The sequence below is a fragment of the Delphinapterus leucas genome, chromosome 10 (assembly GCF_059928025.1).
Source record: "Delphinapterus leucas isolate spDelLeu-1000000601 "Yukka" chromosome 10, BTC_Dleu_Yukka2, whole genome shotgun sequence".
Classification (NCBI taxonomy): domain Eukaryota; kingdom Metazoa; phylum Chordata; class Mammalia; order Artiodactyla; family Monodontidae; genus Delphinapterus; species Delphinapterus leucas.
This window is the reverse complement of record NC_143138.1, coordinates 22335753-22355035: the sequence shown is the minus strand read 5'-3', so window position 1 is coordinate 22355035 and position 19283 is coordinate 22335753. Positions and strand designations below refer to the sequence as shown.

Sequence of the window (19283 nt, the reverse complement as noted above, 5' to 3'; positions counted from 1 at the left end):
GGCCATGGCTCACGGGCCCAGCCGCTCCGCGGCACTTGGGATCTTCCCGGACCGGGGCACGAACCCGCGACCCCTGCATCGGCAGGCGGACTCTCAACCACTGCGCCACCAGAAACCCCTACTTTGCTTTTTTAAGGTGCTTTGTGCCTCCAAGTCTGTTTCTGGAAGCGCGTAAAGGTCTCATTTTTCTCCTTTGGGCTCTAGGTGATGGTGGTTGGTGATTATGTGTTTTAATCAGAGGTTATTTAATCCCTTTAACCCCCCAAGACTAAATTAAGACTGGGAACGAGATCCGAGCGCTAGGTGGGACCAGCGGCTGCAATTGGTAGGAGGAATGGGCTAGTGGGGCGGGGCGAGTCCTCTTCCTTTTAAGCTTCCTAGACTATGAACTCTTGACCTTGGCGGGCCCACAAGCTTAACCCGGCAGGGTGCACGGTGGCCTTGCGGAAACCGGCGAGGAGAGCGAGGCCGGTGCCATGCACTGGTGGGGCCGGGACGGGGTCTAGGGCAGCCGGAAAACGTGCGCTGGAGTGGAGCGGGCTCGCCGCTGGCCCCTCGGAAACCCTACGTCCCAAAGTCCCGGTCCTCGGCAGCGGCGGGTGAGTAGGACAGAGGGTAGTTGAGCTCGCGGTGGTGGAAGTTAGTGAAAGGTCTTTGTCCCGCAACCTTCCGCCTCTGACCTAGGCAGGCGAGGGGAGCATCGCGCCCCGGATCTTGGGGGAGCTTCCAACCCCTGGGGCCCATGGGGAAACCTGGGTTAGGGTATGGCCCAGGGCGCCGACCACTCCGGCCGCGTGGGGGACTCGGCGAAGAGGACGGGCTCCTGGCACGTGCTGAAAAAGTCGGGATCCCAGCAACGAAGTTTCGGGGCAGACAGGCATCGGGCAGTGCCGTCCCAGTCAACGGGACCAGTTCAGCGCACAGAAACCCCAACCAGTGGGTATTAACGAGCGTGCCACGCAGTGGTGAGCGAAACTCTCCGTCCCTGCCCGCGGGAGCCCCCGAGACCGGAGTGTGGGGCTGGGCGCGCAGTGACGGGAGGTACGCCCTGTGGGCTCGCGATCTGGTCCGGCAGAGCTGGGCAGGAGCTGCAAAGGGTCCTTGAGGACAGAGCAGACACCCGAAGACCGGGTGAGAAGGGCTAATGCCCTAGGGTCTTTTTGCTTGGCCGAAAGGCAGAAAACAATAGTGGCTGGAACACCACGGTGGGGGGAGGCGAGGGCGGACCCCACGAAGCCTGGCAGGTGTGGTGGGGATTTCGGTCGTTCTCAGAATTGCTATGGGAAACCATGGACGGGTTTGGGGTTAGAGAGAGATTGGGTGGACTCAGAGAACTGGAAAATGGCGACACATTCCCTCGAGGGATTTACATTCTGGAAGGGCAGGGACGGCAGATAAACCGGTCTGCGCCGAAAGTCTGTTGAGTTATATCCAGCCACTTTCCATCGCGGCCCAGCCGGCTTGAGCTCTGGGGCGTGTGGATGTAGAAAGTACTATAGAGATAAAAGTGCCAGAGGCAGGCAGCAGCTGCCAGAAATTTCAGTCTCCATAGTCATGCTCCCTTCCCAAACCAGAGAACCAGCTTAGAATCTGGACCGAGGGCCTCAGGCTACCACGTGCAGCAAATGCTTTTTGAGAATGACTGACAGGGGTGGGTCTTTCCTGCGGGAGAACGGGAAAGCCAGGACCTTGAGGATACTATTACTGAGACTGTTTTGAAGTGTTACTTTCATTGTGTTTGGAGAGTAGGAGAATAATCTAGACCTGCCCCTCTCACGCAATGATTGTGGATGGTCTTGAAAGAAAGGAAGGGAGGGAGGGAAGGAGGGACTCAACTTCACCTCCCAGGAATGCACCTTTCCTGTCAGCTTTCTTTTTAGCTATCCCACTAACTCCATTGTTGAATGCCCTTTTCCTTGCTGGCATTTTCAATTCTACCACCTTTCAAAGAAGTGAAAGGAAGAAAGTCAACAGGTTTTTATGTCTTCATTCTTTTCATTCCATCTGGAGGGAGGAGAAGCGGGGTGAGCGGCTGTCAGTAGGAGGAGGTGGGAGTTCAGCCACGTGTGGGCAGAGCAGGAACTTCCTGGGCTGGGCAGGCAGCCCAGCGCCGGGCTCCTTGGGAGCCCTGCAGAAGCGTTTGCTGTTGGGTTGTTAACATTATCATTCTTTTTTTTTTTGGCCATGCCTCAAGGCATGTGGGATCTTAGTTCCTGGACCAGGGATCAAACGTATGCCCCCTGCAGTGAGAGCTAAGACTCTTAACCACTGGACCACCAGGGAAGTTCCTCCATTATCATTCTTTACAAGGATCTGTATGTATTAAAAATCCACAGAATCGTATATTTTTGGGTCCTGGATGGGATCTTAGAGAGTCTCCTTTAATCTTACTTTCCAGTAAAACCAGATCAGAATGAAGAAACTTGTATAAGGTGGTTTGTGACAGATCCAGGGCTGGTTACCTCAGGCACATGCTTTCTTTCCAGAATACCGTAATGTTGCTCTAGAGAGGGCTTTGGGACAGTGGAAATCATGTCCTCAGTGGTAGAGTCAAGGCTTTGAACACAAACTGAGCTGTGGACCGGGAGTATCCTTGAGCACATTACTTAGCATCTCTACTTTAGGTTCCTTAAAATGGGGTCATTAATTGTTACCTCATGGGGCAGTGCTGAGGGGTTTTAGGTACAAAGCAGGAGTTCAGTAACTCTTGGTGTTCCCTGACCAAATTAGGAAACTGCTGTTCCTCACTCACTCCCCCTCTTGCTGATATGATTTCTCTCTGACCTCAGGTTCCTAGAGGTGGGCACCAGCCAGCGGCTAGAAACAGGGTGAAGCAGAAGGCAGACGACGCCTTCCGAGCCCCAAGCTGGCATTACCGAACAGTGGCTGCTGAGCCGAGGGTGACCAGGTTCCTGAACCCTGTGGCCTAGGCTTGGAGAGAATCAAAGATGCTCTCAGCTGTGAAAGAGGAGAATTTGGACAGCAGGACAAAAAAGGAAGATAGCCCCCTGGAGCAGATACCTTTGCCACTGGAGGCCACATCAAACCCTGGGGCCTTTTCAAAGTCTCTCCATCTGCTCAGTCACTGGGAGGTAGATAGCCCCAGGAAGGAGCCCAGTCAGCCTTGGGGGCCAGACCAGGAGTGGATAAAGCTAGAAAGAGACATTAGGGAAGAGGTGGTGTTTGACCTGCTGAAGCCAATTGAACCTGTACAGAAGCTGCTCCCTCAGGTGGATGAGGAGGCCCTGCAGGAAGCCGTGAAGGGAGAATGCTGGTGGAAGGCATGGGTGAAGGTGAGGAGACCAAGCGAGAGACAGAGGGAGGGGCTGGGTCCTGGACTCCAGGAGCTCTTTCATCCATTATCCTGTCTACAGAACAAATGGAATCTCAAGAGTGTTCCAAGATAAACAGCACTCAGGAGAAGGGGTTTCAAGGACTTTTTTTCAGACTCCACACCACCCTGGCATCCTTCAAGGAGTCCTTGCTGAAATTCATCAGAGTGGCAGCCTTTTTCCTTTGCGTTCTTCCTACTTATATTCAGTATATACCCCTCCTTTCTCCCCCCACATTGTTCTTCCCTCCTCTCCATCCTTCCTTTCCTGTCTGTACATTAAAGTTGCTGGCTTTGTACTTGTCTTTTCCTATTTCTCCCTTCCTTCCATGTTTTTCTTTTTCTCTTAGTTGTCTGAATCTTGAGACTGGATGTCTGTCTGTCTATATACAGACTCTCTGAGTCTCTCCTGTTCTTCCAGAAGCCAGTCACCTCTGAGGATGTGGCAGTGAATTTCAACCAGGAAGAGTGGGAATGTCTAGATGCCAGTCAGAGGGTCCTCTACCAGGACGTTATGTCAGAGACCTTCAGAAACCTGATGTCTGTGGGTAAGAGGCTGGGGTTCCTCACAAGCCCTCTGTCCCAGGCCTCTGGGACATCTTGTTTCCCTGGGCAGGTAGATCAGCTCACAATTAGCTTCACTGATCCTTGGTTCTATACGTTCCAGGTATGCAAGATCTGGGTTACTAGGCTCAGGGTGAAAGAAGAAATGAAAGCTTGCATGAAGGCAAAGATAAGGCTTGTGACATGACGATAATGTTCTCAAAGTATGCAAATCTGCCTGTTCATCCAACTAGTATTTACGGAGTCACTCCTATTATATACCAGGCACTTTGTTAAGAGCTGGCCTTTTGCGTGTCTCCTCCCTGCACCTAAGTGTCCCAGATTATGGCTTTTAAACCAAAGATAAGGAGGAAGGTAGCCTGTTATCCCCATCAGGTGTGAAGGGGCCGAGCCTGGGACTCCAACTCTTCCTCTCCTTCCCACTCCCCAGTCAGAATCTTTCTGTCTAATCCAGACCTGATCGCCAAGTTTGAACAAGAAGAGAAACAGTGGAGAGCAGGTCTCCGTCCCCCAAACGGAGAAGGCCTTCATTCAGGTAAGAATTGCAAAGGAGAGAGGAGGGTGAAAAGGACCCAGGACATGCCTTGGGAGGATGGAAATGACTAAGAGGATCGGGGTGTGCATACCCGTCCCGAGCCTGCATCCTCCCTGCCTGGTCAGACGTGGAGCTGGAAGAACCCTTGACATCATCTGCTCAAGTCCCCTGGCTTCAAGAAGATGAGTATCTAAAGCATTCGGGGCAAATGAATATCTTGTTTCTAGAGATGGAGAGATTCCATGTCAGTTGCTTATGTCAGTGATACCGCCTTGATTAAAAAGTCCTTTCCGGGACTTCCCTGGTGGTCCAGTGGGTAAGACTCCATGCTCCCAATGCAGGGGGCCCGGGTTTGATCCCTGGGTGGGGAGCTAGATCCCACACGTGTGCCACAACTAAAAGATCCCATATGCTGCAACTAAGATCTGGTGCAGCCAAAATAAATAAGTAAATAAATTTTTTTTTTTTAAGAGTCCTTTCCAAAAGAAAAGAAAGGGAAGAGAGATGAGCTTGATGCTGAGTTGGAGCAGGGGAGACTTGTTCTTAAAAGTAGAATAAGGACTTGAGAGAAATTTAAGTCTGAGCTGACCACACTCCTGGTTTGCCAGGACAGTCCTGGTTTGTGCTTCTCATCCTAGCTTGATTGTTAATAGCACCTCCCGTCATTCAAGTGTCCCAATTTGCATGATATATTATGAGGTCACCTGTAGGTATCTGGGGTGTCTGGGAGTATGAACAAAATTGAAAATGAGAGGAATTAACACACATGGTAAATCAACTATACTTCAATTTAAAAAAAAAATGAAAGGAAATGGATTTCAAGAAATGTGGTTAAAATTTTGATCTCTGATATTTTTGGAAGATTCCAGTTAAATTTTTATTTGCTTTTAATTGGAAAACCCCAAAGTTTATTCTTATCTCTGGCCTCTGAGGTCTAAGAGTGAGCGTGAATGTCAGGTGGGAGAGGGAGGGCAGAAAGAGGGGAAGTAGCTTGGACTGAGAGCTTGTGTTGGGGTTGTCATGGTGAATCTCGCTATTCCTCATTCCCTACAGGAGGCAAGAGAGAGGAACTTCAAGAACAGAGCCAGAGTTTGGGAGATGAGGGAAATAGCGATGACAAGGTCTCCCTTGCTTGCAGAAGAGCAGGCCCATCCTCTGCTCCAGCCGGGCCCCTGGACAGGACACCAGTGTTGCCAGCATCCTGGGCTGGGCCACCCTTTACCTGCCATACCTGTGGCAGGTGCTTCAGCAAGCGCTCCAGCCTCTACAACCACCAGTTTGTTCACAGCTGCGGCCAGTGCGGGAAGTCCTTCCTGAACCCCAAGGACCTCAGCTACCACCGGCGCAAGCACCTTGGGGAGAGGCCCTTCTGCTGCTCGCTCTGTGACAAGACCTACTGTGATGCTTCTGGACTGAGCCGTCACCGCCGTGTCCATCTGGGTTACCGGCCCCACTCGTGTCCCTTCTGTGGGAAGTGCTTTCGGGACCAGTCTGAGCTCAAACGCCACCAGAAGATACACCAAGGCCAGGAGCTGGGGGCTGGAAACCAGAAGCATATCCTGAAGATTCCAGACAACACAGCTGGATTCCAGGGGCTGGCAACTGCAAACAATGCACCAGTGGCCGGGACCCAAGGACCCTCATTTAAAACCACCGGTCCCGAGGCTCAGACCCAGCCATCTATAGACAGGAGCCCGGCACCTGCAACCAAGAACCAGGTAGTCACTGGGAAGGCTCAGCGCCCAGTCGTTACAACTGCAGAGCCTGTGACCAGGACCCAGGCAGCCAACACGAGAACCGCCTGCCTGGAAACCAAGTCCAGCTCTCACCCAGGAAAGCCTTCAAGACTCAAGGTCTTCTCTTGCCCTCATTGTCCCTTGACTTTTAGCAAGAAAAGCTGTCTCTCCAGCCACCAGAAGGCCCACTTCACAGAGCAGTCCAACTGCTGCTTCCACTGTGGCAAGTCCTTCGCTTTATTCTCTGGGCTGGTCAGGCACCAGCAGACTCACTGGAAACAGAAGCTCTACTGTTGCCCCATCTGCGACGTCTGCTTTGGGGAGAAAGAGGACCTTCTGGGCCACTGGGGGGGCTACAGGGGCAAGGGGCTCTGCCTGGGCAGTCCCCATAAATGCTGGGCGATCCTGGGTCAGTCGCTTGGCTTCTTTCCCGATGCGCCCACTGTGGCAGGGGAGGAGATGGATCTTTCTCCTGGATCCATACCCTTAGGAGCGGGAAGGAAGGGAGGGGAGAAGGCAGCAGAGGAAAGCAGATAAGGCAGTGAAGGTCTTGGAATGTAAATAAATGGCCTTTCCACCCAAGGTCTTTCTCTGTTTGGTTTTCCTGAGGGCTAATCTCCAGGGTAAGGAGACTGGGGTAGAGGAAGAGAGAGGTGAAGGAATAATGAAGGAAATACAGAAAGGAAAAGGGACAAGAGGTGGCACATGGAAACTTGTAGTATTATTAATTAGCACCCAGCTTGTTTCTTTGTGTCTGACAGACCATCAAGTAGTAGTTGTTGAAGACAACAGTGGACACTCCAATAGATATGAAGATGGGAGAAAAAAGATAAGTGGGGGAGAGAGTGTGAGGGACCCATCTGGGCCAGATGTAGAAGGCAGGCGTTTTAAAGCAGGTGTGTGGCCCAGTTCTGACCCCTTGCTCCCCTGGCACCTCGGTAGGCTGCCTGGGGCAAGATGGAGCTCTGGCCAGTGTTTTGCGGGTTTCTCCCCATCTCCTGTTTTTGGTTAGGGCTCCCCATGTCCTCACTCTGCAGGTCACTTGGTGCTGTCTTGGATGTTTTGGACTTTTCCTGCTCCTTCCCAGCAGGGCTGAGATCTTGGAAGAAATGACCACCATTTGCAAAGTTGGTGTGCTATAATTTGCAGTGAGGAGGTTCCTGGTCTCCAGTTCATGGCAGAGACCCTCTTGTCTGTGTTACTCTGCAGCACAGGTGCCCTCTGATGGAGAGAAGAACAGCTGCCTGGCTGTAACCAGAGAGGGCTTCCAGATGGAAGATAGACCAAGGAGTAGAAATATGTGGGCAGCATAAAGGGGGAGAGGAAGGAAGGAGCTGGGGAAGGGGAGAGACAAAGTAGATGACAGAAGAGAAGTTGATCCTATTTGGAATTCAGAGCGTTCCTGCAAGTGCAGATTGGAATGTCCCCACAGCAGAGAGGCCAGTGGGTGTGCAACTTGATGGATGTGACATCCCCGAGGACCAGTCTTTGGGCCAACCAGGCTCTTCTCCATCCTGCCAAGATGCGACATCATTCAGAAGGGGTTTCCTAGAAGGAGGAGAAAATGACTTGAAAAAGCTGTCAACAGTTTCTGTCATGAAACTGTCACACCAGGGAGAAGAAAGCCCTGTGGAGTCATCTGGCCTTGGAGGGGAGGCCCAGGGCAGCTGCTGTAGGGAACAATTGAGAAAGGAGGCCAGCTGGAGTGGGATTCTTGCTTTGGAACAGGAAGGTGGAGGAGGAATCCTCCCTCCAGCCAGGCTCACCAGCCCTTCCTTTCCTTTGGGATTTTGATCCCTAAATAGCCCCCTGTTCCCCTTGCTGCTTTCCTTGTTTTTTTTTTTTTTTTGCTCTCAGCTTATAAGAAAGAGAAGAAAACTTACTTAGCTCTTCAAGAAATTGCCCTGAAAACAAAGAGAAATAGGTAATGAGTGGAAGATGACTAACTCCTCCCACATCCTCCCTGTAGAATTCATAGTCCCCCCCCCCTCCCTTTCCACTAAGGGACCCCACAGATCTCAGTAAGTGGCTCTCTTTATGGATTCTCTGAGGAGCCTGGAGTTGGCCATGTGGACAGAGCAGGAAGGAAATTCCAGCTCTGAATCTTGAGCCCTGGTTCCATCCACCCTCTTTATGTTTCCCACTCAGGGCTGGCTTGATCCCCTGCTGCCCAGTGGTCCTGTTTGCCGCCCCAGCACTGCACCTGCTAGTCGTCCGTGTAGCCAGTTGTAGCAGATGATCAAGGCCACCAGGGGTCCGAGAAATGGCACGATTACAAACAGGGTTATCTTCCAGCAGGGCACCCTCAGGAAGTGGGGATCTGAATCGTTTGCCACAGAACAAGCAGGATTAACATGTGTTCCCCCTTGTGTCCCACCCACCCCTCTCCATTTATTATTGGGTTTATTTTGGGTGGTGGAGGGGGGAGGTTCTTAACCTGGGTTCCAAAATAGTTTGTGGATAGAGTCCAGGGAGTTCATGAATTTGGATGAGAAAAGCATTCCATTTTTATTTTCACTAACTTCAAACTGAATTTAGCATTTTCTTACACTAAAAATGTAGCTAACAAACCAGTTATCGGCAGTACCTGTGACTTTATCACCAATGGAAACCACATTCCCTTCAGAGTTGTTGCAGAAATCTCAGAATACTGTTTATCAATATTTTGAAATCACCAAATTATTAGACCTGCTGCTACATTTTATTATTTAATGTATATTTTGTATTTAGTGTATATTATTTAATGTACATTTGTTACTTTATCACAAATTGGTTTATATTTCGAAAACTATTTCAAAACAATGGTTTTCTTTGTAATCCTATGTGTTATATTTTATGTGTACAGTTCAAAACATTCTGGGAAGGGAGGGGTCCGTGAGGCTTAACCAGATTGCCAAAGAGTACAAAAAGTTAAGACCTTTGTTTTTTTGAATCCTGTAAAACAAAGATCCTGTTCCTTCCCTTTGAGTTGCAGACTATGTGTGTTGTTTTTCCTGCACACTGATTAAATGCTAGCGTGGAGCCAGGGGCACCTCCAGCCTCAGGAGGAGAGGCTGTTCAGGAAGGCTGCTCGGAGCAGGGACCATCTTATAATTTCTGCAACACCCATTCAACAAATATTTGGGTGCCCTTCTATTGTAGGCATTGTCGTTAGGCACTGGACAACCTGCAGTGAACAAAAAGGACAGAGACCATGTCCTAGGGCCAACATTCTTTTTTTTTTTTTTTTTTTGGCTGCATGGCATTCGGGATCTTAGTTCTCCCACCAGGGATTGAACCCTCACCCCCTGCAGTGGAAGTGCAGAGTCTTAACCAGTGGACCACCAGGAAGTCCAGGCCAACATTCTAGTGGGGTTTGATGTCTTCACTCTTCCCCCAAGTCGCCTTCCCTGCGGAGTCACATGTAGTTACTCATTCTGTACTGTGAAAACTCATTCCTCTGTGAGTTGTCGATGATGTATATGTACTTTGTTCTCCAGTAATTTATGTATATGTATCACCTCCCCAACTAGACATCAAGTTGATGTGCAAAGGATCTGTTTACCTCCCTTTTGTAGTTCCTAAAAAAAGAAGTAATGTACATAAAGTACTTGTAATTCCTAGAACGTTAACATTTGGGAAGCTGTTACAGTGCCAGGTACATGAAAGCGTGATGTGAGTGTTTGCTGTTATCTAACCCATCCTAGGTGCAGGTGATGACATTCAAAGAAAGAACAAGAGGGAGGAAACCAACCAGAAGCCAGGGGTCCTTACGTCCCCAGGTAACAGGAGCCGAGTGAAGCACCAAGCTGACCTGGGGGCTGGGTACCCCAGGACTTACCAAAAGTCCGGTGGAGATTCTCTGAAAGAACAAATGGAAAGGGATTATTAGTATGGCACTCAAAACAATCTTTTCTCCTCTGAGCCTTTGTTATTTAGTCACTTTAAATTGTAAGTGATGCACGATGGAGGAAAGGAAGCTGTAGGATTTTACTTCTACTCTGGCTGAAGGCAGGGAAGAGGAATAAGACTCTATGACTGGTTATAGGAGTTTTAATAGTGAAGTTCCTGCCTGAAGGGAGCACAGGGTATTGGGACAGAGGCAGAGATGGTCTGAGAAAATGACCATTTCAGTTACACCAGAAGACCTGGAGGGAGGCATGGGGAGGGAAGGTGCCTGGAACTCACCCATCTCTGCTGGAAGTTTTCCTAAAATAGAAAAAGGCGACATTTTTAGTTCCAGCCCAGGCACTAGATGGGGCCCCTCCACACCCATTGCCTTGGGCCTTTGTGCAGGTTGTTTCTCAGTAGCCCATGAACACCCTTAGAGCGAGAAGAGCACCAGATTTGAAAGCAGGAGTTCAGGCTCATTCCCTGGCTATTGCCTGGGTTAAGTATTGGGTTAAAGAAAGTGGAGAAGCTCAGTAGACAGCGATGTTCACCAATGCCCCAAACAAATCTAAGGTTTTATGAGCGCCCCCACTGCTCTCTGCTCCTTTTCTTGCTGGTTCTCAGTTCACAATGTCACTCCACCCCGCTGGGTTGTCATTTAGGAAATCTAAAGCTACTTCGCATCTGAATGAGGAAGGAAGGAACTAAGTTTTTAGTTGAGCAGCTGCTTTGTGACCGGCTCTGTACTAGATGCTTTACATAACACTATCCCCTTTAACCCTCCCATAACTTGTAGGAGGGAGGGTGTTATCGCTACTTGACTCAGACTAGGCAACTGAGGCTTGGAGAGTTCCTCATTGTCTGAACTGGATCTAAACCCAGGCTGGCCAACTCCACTGATCAGGTTCTTTCTGCTCAGCCATGTGGGCTGAAGACCTTTCTCATGTGGGAGAAGAGGTAACTGAGTATCTGGGATGAGGTCAAGGGAAGAGAAGATCCCACCAATATCCCCCCTCATATACTCCAAGCCCTCCTTGCTGCTTTATCCTCTTAAGAATGGGAGGGGGAGGAGAATTGGAGGCCCTGCGGGCTTTGGCTTTGAGAACGCTTGGTGGCGGGGAGAAGTCTCAAAATGAGAGCTCTTGGGCACAAGAGAGGAGCTTCAGACGGTTGAACCCATGTCCTCAGTGTTGGATGGAAAAGGAGGAAACAACACCTACTATGTGGTAGGGACTTTTACTTACAGTATCTTTATTTAAACCTAGTAGCACAGACTTGCCTGATTCTGAAGCTCACAGTCCCCCAGTTGCATGAGCTGCTGTGTATGTTTCAGGGGCCAGAAGATAGGGGTTTAGGCCTGAGCTCTGCCACTTATAAGCTGTGCCAGCTTGAGTAAATCTCTGAACCACTCCAGGCCTCAGTTGCTTCCTCTCTAAAATGGGGCTATTATATATCAGCCCAACCTCATAGGAAAATGAAAGGCCCTATTATCTAAATGATATTTACATTTGGTAGGATGTAAAACTTGTCATGGAGTTCTGAACCCAGAAGTCCCTCAAAAATAAACGTTAGCTGACCAAGCTTCAAGAGACCAGGCACTTCAGGGAAGGGTCCCCAGCCAGCCACCCTCCAGCCTGTACCTCTGAGTCTGCGCTGCAGGCAGAGGAAGGCAAGGCCCACAGTGATCTGCAGGAGGAGCACAGGCAGAACCGCGATGAGCGCCAGCACTCCAGGGTTGATCCAGTAGAAGGGATCTGAAAGGCAGAACCGGGGGGCCCAGCACTGTGTCATCAACACCCAGCACAGTGCCCACGGCTCCATGAGTCAGGATCAAAGAAGATGACTCAGAACTAACACCTAAGCTTAGGCTTAAAGGAAAAGTAAGTGGTTGTTTCTGGGAAGGGCCAGTGGTTTAGAATGACAGGAGTCGAGGCTGTATACTGGGCCAGTCTTGGAGAATTCTGAGAACCACGAAAGGGACTTAGATCTGATCCTCAAGGTCACGGGGTACACTGAAGCATTTCATGCTGAGGAGTGACAAGATCTGATTTACTGACTGCAGGACTAGAGGAGGGGATCGAAGGCAGTCAATTAAGAGGCCATGGTAATGGTGAAAGTAAAACACATGAGCCTAGGACAGTGGTGGCGGTGTAGGAAGTCAAGGTGAACTTAAATAGGAAAAAAAATACGTATTTTCAGTAAACTTTAAGCTGAAATTTAGTGTTTCTTTCAATTATGTTTGTAGGCAACACTCCATAACAATATGAACAAAACCTGAGACTTTGTCATCCCTAAAAATCACAAATATTTTCATATCACGGTACAGAAATCTCAAAATATCACTTATGTTCATTTTGAAATGACACTATTATTAGGGCCACCCCATATCTTACTTTAATATTTTGATAACTGTATTTCAGTACAAGTATGTTTTATGCATTTCAAATATCCTTCTGAGAAGGGGTTCATCGACTTTACCGGTCCGACAAAAGGGTGCATGACACAAAGAAAAGTTAAGAACCTTTCTTCTGGAGCTTTTGAGAAAGTAAGATCCGCCGGATTTGGTAACTGAGCGGACATGGAGTGGGAAAGATAAGAGATAGGGGATGACCTTTGGCTCTCTGGCGCCATCTATTGCCCATTCTCGAGTCGGCTCAGTGCCCCAAAGCTTTCCCTGTATAATCTCAATGTTCAGGACCGGCCCTTGACATCTTGTTCTCTGAGTTAGGGGGCTAGATAAAGATACTGCCATCAGGGTAGGCATTAAGTCACAGCAAACAACATCAAACTGGTTTCTTAGGTATAAATACCATCCTTCAAGCTGCGGTTTCAGGCTCTTGTCTGTTACTGTGTTCCCCAGGAGAAAACACAGCCAGCTCTGCTTTCAAAGTTCTCATTGGAAGTTACCTGGAGCAACATGGTTTAACAATTACATATTTTAGTTCCTTTTTTTGTACACCTTTTATATTTTAACAAAGGGTTAGGATCACAAAAAGAGAGAAAAAGAGATATTATGAGACTTCTGATGTAAAGTGATATGAATGAAGTATATAGCATCACCTATGAAATATGCTTGACAAAATAAATCAAACCTGAATCTGATTGTTCATATCCTAACCTATAAGTTTACAGAAAATAAAAGGTACGGAACATTGTATTAAACAACATGGGAATGAAATCAGCAAAATCTAGATCGTGGGAAACTCTACAGGGCGAATGCCAACCTGTGGATCTTGTTTGGGTTGGATTCAAGCAAACCAACTGTAAAAATATATTTATAAAACAATCATAAAAATGTGAACACAGACTGAGTATTGTTAAGAATTTTTGTTAAATTTTAAAGATGTAATAATAGTATTTTGGTTATGATTTTGTTTTGTTTTTGAGTTTTTCTATTTGAGAAATACGGTTTTGAGGATTTAGCAATGACACGATAATGCTGCCTAGGATTTGCCGGAGGAATTCATTTGGGGAGGATGGTGATGAGTGGGGTCTAGTGAAACAGGTGGCCTGTCCTTGGGTCATAACTGCTGCAGTCAGGTGATGGGAACTTGGAGGCTCATTATAATAATCTCTCTACTTCTGTATATATTTTTAAGTTTCATAATGAAGAGTTTAAAGAAAGGTTTAGAGACAACTAGTAATGAAATCACAAAACTGACAAGAAAAATACAAAGTTGGAAGGAGAGATTAGAAACTCTTTAGAGAAAGAGGTGAGGTAATTACACCTGAAACTTGGCAATCACATAGTTACTGCATTTCAGTCCTAAATTTGTCTCAGCTTCCTCACGCTAGGTGGGTGGTCCATCATTAAACTCTCTTTTTTAAAAGACTCTTAGGCATGCAGATTATGAGAAAGGAGAAGAGGGTGGGAATGTGGAAATCCACCCAAAGGAAAACTTTCTCCCCGGGCAGTTCATTTGTTTGTTTGTTTGCTTGTTGGGGTGGGGTGGGGATGTACTGGGGGAGGCAGTTACTGAGCCAGGAAGCTACTGAACAGGAATGAGGAAAATCGGAAAACTGGAGAGATCCTCACTATCGGACTTCCTTGCAGGTAAAAATCCCCCAGTGTAAACAGCTGTATGAAGAACATTCTGTGACACACAAAGCTGTTTTCACATCCCTGAGATCCGTCTCTAGAAATAGTGCTTTGTTATCCTGCATACAATGCCATCTTCTGGTCCCAGTACTGCAACAGTGGCCCTTGAGATACAAAAGTGATCAATTGTCTGATGTTTGCCCAGCAGGTGGGGAGGAGGGAAGGGAAATGACCTGAGGCCCAGGCCTCAGAATAATTTTGTTCCTCAGTTAAATAGCAATTAACTTGCAAATCTCCCCCTCCTTGTCCGTGTCTTAACCCCTCGGGGATAAAACAAAAAAATAAGTTTCAAAGTCATCCCTCACATAAAGCATACCACAGGGCTTCCCTGGTGGCGCAGTGGTTGAGAGTCCGCCTGCCGATGCAGGGCACACGGGTTCGTGCCCGGTCCGGGAAGATCCCACATGCCGCGGAGCGGCTGGGCCCGTGAGCCATGGCCGCTGAGCCTGTGCGTCCAGAGCCTGTGCTCCGCAACGGGAGAGGCCACAACAGTGAGAGGCCCGCATACCGCAAAAAAAACCCGACCAAACAAACAAAACAAACATACCACAAATGAAATTCTGGAGAAAGAAAGCAGTGGAGGTAAAATCTATAGGTAACATCTCTTTCTATGATTATATTCAGACATTAGTTCTACTTGTTTAATTCCTTGCAACTATGTTTACCAGGAATATATTGTTTAATAATGTTCCTCATCTAATAAAACACCACAAACACATCAACTGAGGAATTCACTGTAATAGGATTTGACCAGTTTGACTCCTTAGGAATAAGGCCCTTGTTTATAACAAATAAATGAAAAGACAATCCAAAGCAAAACAAGAAAGGAAAAGGTCCACTTGCATACTTTGATTATCTTTCAGATAAGTAATATTCCCCTCTAGTAGCACAAAATAACCACAAATGGATTATTTTGGATTTTGCTGCCTACATTTTTCATTTTTTCTATTTAAAAAATTTTAAAAGTTCTCTGTACGTACCCACAAATGTGCATGTTATATACACACTTTTATATAAATGGATAAATTTTTTGTTCCCTAGATTCTGTAGCTTGCTTTTATCACTCAACAATACCTTGTAAAATGCCTCCAAGCTGTCTGGAATGGCCCTACAGCAATCTTTTAAATGGCATCATGATATTCACTGTATGGGTAACAGTGTTTACTCAGTCACTTCCCTACTCATGGGCACGGACTCTGATTCTGGCTTCCTTACATCATTACAGAATAATGATGTAACAGACAATGTGAGCATATGAATTCCCAGAGATACTGATGTACGTATCTCTATGGAGTTAATTCCCAGGAATGAGCTGTTTGGGTTGAAGGATCTCATCTCAATTGAGAGAATGACTGAAGGCTCAAAGGGAGGTCCTGGCCACCCAACAGACAATACCTACTATTATAGACACTACTCACCTTCCACTTTCAATTCTATTGCTGCCTCCTCTTGGTAAGAATGATCTCGGAAGAAGCAGGTGAAACCTCCTTCATCTGAGAACCTTACATTCCGGATCCTGAGGGTCACCTTTCCCTCCCCAATAGTCTCTTTCAGCAGCTCCGTGCGGCCCCGGTATTCAGGTGCCTGCTCTTCATCTTGGTCCTTGCCATTTCGGTAGAGATGAACCACCCTGGAGAAGGGGGGTCGGTACCATCCCACCTCCATGCCTGTAGCGTTCTTTCCTGGAGATATGCGACAGGGCAATTCCGCTTCATCCCCCACCAGCACCCGGATGGGCTGCCCTGGTCCCATTACTCTGAACTGTCCTATCCAAGACACAAAAGAAAAGAAACTGAGCATCAGAGGGAACCTTGGCAAACAAGCCCTTCATGGGAAGGGCTGCTTCTAAACAGGAAAAGAAGACACTTGATTTTTAAATAGAATTCTAGAGCCAGGGAGAAGCTTAATTTTTCTTAAAGGTCTCTGGTTATAGAGATACCGTGAGTTCCCTGGACAGAACATTCTAGCATGTGGTCATCCCAGCCTTTAGGTCCCACCTTGGAATGTGGTCCAGCATCTTGCAGTTTAACTGTCCCATGGGCCTCCCTGTTCAGTCTTGGCCAACTTGATCCTTCTTCTCCCCTTAGAGGTTTTGCTTTGGTCGTTCCTCCACCACCACCTCTCCATCACTTCTCAGCCCTCTGTATTTGTTCACACCCTGGTCCCAAATTCTTCTCCTCTGAGATCTTCCACGCTAGAGGTGGAGGATCTTCTTTCCTTCTTTCCTCCTTCTTCTTTTCCTCTGTATCTTCAGCCCTCTCTACAGCTCCTGGACCCTGCCCTGTACATGTTCCCAGTCTTTTTTCCTCTGTGGGATATATCTCCTTGTCAGCCTTGGAGCTACTAGAAGATGAAGCTAGTTTCTCCATTAGACCTGCAGCCATTTCCCGAGGGAGTGTATGTTCTGAGCCTTCTCTGTTAGGCGGCTCCCTGAGATTGGGAATCTGTCTTCGGAGAGCAGGGATCCTCTGTAAAAACTTATTAGTGCCTGATAGTGTGAGACAGAACTCTCAAACATGATGAGACACTACAACTCAACAAACATTTATCATGATTTACCATGGGATAGGCACAACTAAGCATATTATATATACCTTATCTAATTGAACCCTGACAGCAACTCCAAGAGGCTGTTATTATGATATTCCCCGTTTGATAGGTGAGAAAGCAAAGTTGGAAAGATAGGTAAGACCAAGTTCAAGGAGAGCCCTGAGTTAAGGTCGCATGATGGATTTGGGTCTCCTTCTGAAGGCTGTAGGAGGCACTGGTGGTATCTGAGGGGAACCATGTCAGCACATCTATGTTTTGAAAAGATAACTTGCATGGCAACTTGAGGGTGAGTTGAAGGAGGTGAGCCCAGGGAACTAGCCTTCTTGTTCTCAGGGTCTCCCCAGGGCAGGAATAAAGAGAAATCTTACCTGCAGAGCTGGAAGACAGCTGGAGGAGGAAGAGGAGGGAGGGGAGGCAGCTGGGCAGAAAGGAGCTCAAAAAACTGGCCATCTCCACTGTCAGTGGGGAAAGAGAGCCCCTGCAGCAGGGTCAGGCCAACAGAGGCCCTCGGGGTGCGTGTCCCCACGGCTGAAGAAGCCCCAGGGGAGGATCGGGGAGGACAGAGCTGCCCTGGCCCTGCTTCCTCCCCAGCAGAGTCGCAGCTGTGCTCCCAGGCACAGTCCCACGTTACCCTTGCCAGGCACTTACACAAAAGGACTACAGAGCCAGGGGATGACCAGGGTTTGCCTTCCCCACCCCCTCAGAGCTACGGAGCAGAGGCTGCCTGGTACTAGGTCTTCCTCCCCCACTCTCTCCCGGTGGCCAGCCTTTGAGGGGGCTTCTAGGATCTGACCTGTTGGGATGGATCACTCACTGGCCCGCAGGCTACAGCTTGTCGGTGCAATCTGCAAGGTCCCTTCAATCCCTCTCCTCCAGGTATTAGCCAAAAGATAGGGATCTGTGTTGGATTTTTAAAAAGGAAGGAACATTTAGACTTGGTTTCCTATTTCTATGGTCTCATAACTGTCATTACCAGGGCATTCTTTCCTCTTGATGTCTGACCTTTCTCTCTCCCACCGCAAATCCAAACGCCCTTCCTTATGTTCAGATGTGTTGCTTGGACTTAGCTTCTCCCTCCCAAAGAATACATTTCAAAGAGTCACGGGGTTGGGACTTCCTTGGTGGAGCAGTGGATGAGACTCCATGCTCCCAATGCAGGGGGCCTGCGTTCGATCTCTGGTCAGGGAACTAGATCCCACATGCATGCTGCAACTAAGAGTTCTCATGCCACAACTAAGGAGCCTGCCTGCCACAATTGGGACCTGGTGCAACCAAATATATATATATATATATATATATATATATATATAAAAGTAATGCATTTAAAAAAATAATAAAGTCACAAGTCAAGTGTCAGGAGTTGATGGTCACCTGTGCTCCAAGAAGCAGGCACGAAGAAAGCAAGATCTGCAAAGTCAGCGGCTGTCAATCAATACAGGCACTGAGGACAGATCAGCAGTCAGGACACAGCCCCCAGCCTGGGCATCACTCTCCAATTTCCTCTGTCACAGGGGAAAGTGAGATCTGGGATGGGAATACGATCTTTCTCCTTATCCCCAGACTTGGCGGCTGATCACTAAAGAGTAAGACCAGTATCAGCACCAAGTTTGAAAAATATATTTTCCAATCTTAAGGATGTCTCATCAAAAAAAAGTCAGGATGGACAATTTAAAGCCATGCTGCCCAATACTGTAATCACTAGTCACAAGTGCCCATTTAAATGAAATAAAATTTAAAATTCAGTTCCTTGATTGCACTAGCCATGTTTCAAACGCTCAGTAGCACATACAGCTAGTGGTTACTGCATCGGACAGCACAAATATAGACCAGATCCTTCATCACAAAAAATTATATTGGGCAGCACCGTTCAAGGGCCAGGAACAGAACAGGGACAGACATTTTCTGCTCTTGTCTGAGATGAGCATGAGGGGCTAGAAGGATGGACTCCAGTCAGCTGAGTCTGGGAGTGGTGTATTCTTTTTTTCTGCAAGGCGGCTGTAGTTTGGGCACAAGCAGGCTGGCTATTCTGAAGCCGTGAGGGTGAAAGTCAAGGTCTGGAGGGATGAACGAGGTGGGAAGAGGAGTCTCTGTGCTTGCCTGACTTCCTCTCACGTGGGGATTCTCTCCTTCTAGAACCTAACATATCCTGTGATGCTCTTCCTCCAAGATACAAGTTCAGGTTCAGGTAAGAAAGTTATGCACAAGATGCTTTCCTGGACAGGGTTTGGGGGTCGTAAGTTGCTTGAATTTGTCTGGCACTCGTCCAGTTGTCAAAAGCTGGATAGGGGGGCTTCCCTGGTGGCGCAGTGGTTGAGAGTCCGCCTGCCAATGCAGGGGACACAGGTTCGTGCCCCGGTCCAGGAAGATCCCACATGCCGTGGAGCGGCTGGGCCCATAAGCCATGGCCGCTGAGCCTGCGCGTCCGGAGCCTGTGCTCCGCAATGGGGGAGGCCACAGCAGTGAGAGGCCCGTGTACCACAAAAAAAAAAAAAAAAAAGCTGGATAGGAGATCAGGGTGGAGTGGAGGGTTTAAAGATCAGAGAGGGTCAGGAGCTAACCAACCAAAACCACTTATAACGACTACACCCCCTACCTCTG

At 48.1% G+C, this 19283-nt stretch overlaps 2 protein-coding genes across 2 annotated transcripts; one reads left to right on the top strand and one right to left on the bottom strand.

Moving 5' to 3' along the window:
* The first annotated feature begins 98 nt into the window (after positions 1 to 98).
* On the top strand, positions 99 to 12845 carry ZFP57 (ZFP57 zinc finger protein). Its single transcript, XM_022562170.3, has 4 exons — positions 99 to 3293; positions 3753 to 3879; positions 4350 to 4430; positions 5484 to 12845. Exons 1-4 carry the CDS (start codon positions 2949 to 2951, stop codon positions 6701 to 6703), a joined length of 1773 nt encoding a protein of 590 aa, XP_022417878.1. The 5' UTR covers positions 99 to 2948; the 3' UTR covers positions 6704 to 12845.
* Positions 8158 to 17753, bottom strand: MOG (myelin oligodendrocyte glycoprotein). Its single transcript, XM_022562171.3, has 6 exons — positions 17054 to 17753; positions 15554 to 15901; positions 11677 to 11790; positions 10334 to 10354; positions 9987 to 10007; positions 8158 to 8486 (listed from the first exon to the last, which is right to left on the bottom strand). Exons 1-6 carry the CDS (start codon positions 17133 to 17135, stop codon positions 8311 to 8313), a joined length of 762 nt encoding a protein of 253 aa, XP_022417879.1. The 5' UTR covers positions 17136 to 17753; the 3' UTR covers positions 8158 to 8310.
* Between the last annotated feature and the right edge of the window lie 1530 nt (positions 17754 to 19283).

Excerpts from the sequence above, each read along its gene's own strand:
- ZFP57 (XM_022562170.3), top strand. The coding sequence starts at position 2,949 with ATGCTCTCAGCTGTGAAAGAGGAGAATTTGGACAGCAGGACAAAAAAG. Across the intron at positions 3,294-3,752 it reads GGTGGAAGGCATGGGTGAAG|AAGCCAGTCACCTCTGAGGA; the intron begins GTGAGGAGACCA and ends CTGTTCTTCCAG. Across the intron at positions 4,431-5,483 it reads CGGAGAAGGCCTTCATTCAG|GAGGCAAGAGAGAGGAACTT; the intron begins GTAAGAATTGCA and ends CATTCCCTACAG.
- MOG (XM_022562171.3), bottom strand. The coding sequence starts at position 17,135 with ATGGCCAGTTTTTTGAGCTCCTTTCTGCCCAGCTGCCTCCCCTCCCTC. Across the intron at positions 11,791-15,553 it reads AATAGAATTGAAAGTGGAAG|ATCCCTTCTACTGGATCAAC; the intron begins GTGAGTAGTGTC and ends TCTGCCTTTCAG. Across the intron at positions 10,008-10,333 it reads AAAACTTCCAGCAGAGATGG|AGAATCTCCACCGGACTTTT; the intron begins GTGAGTTCCAGG and ends TTGTTCTTTCAG.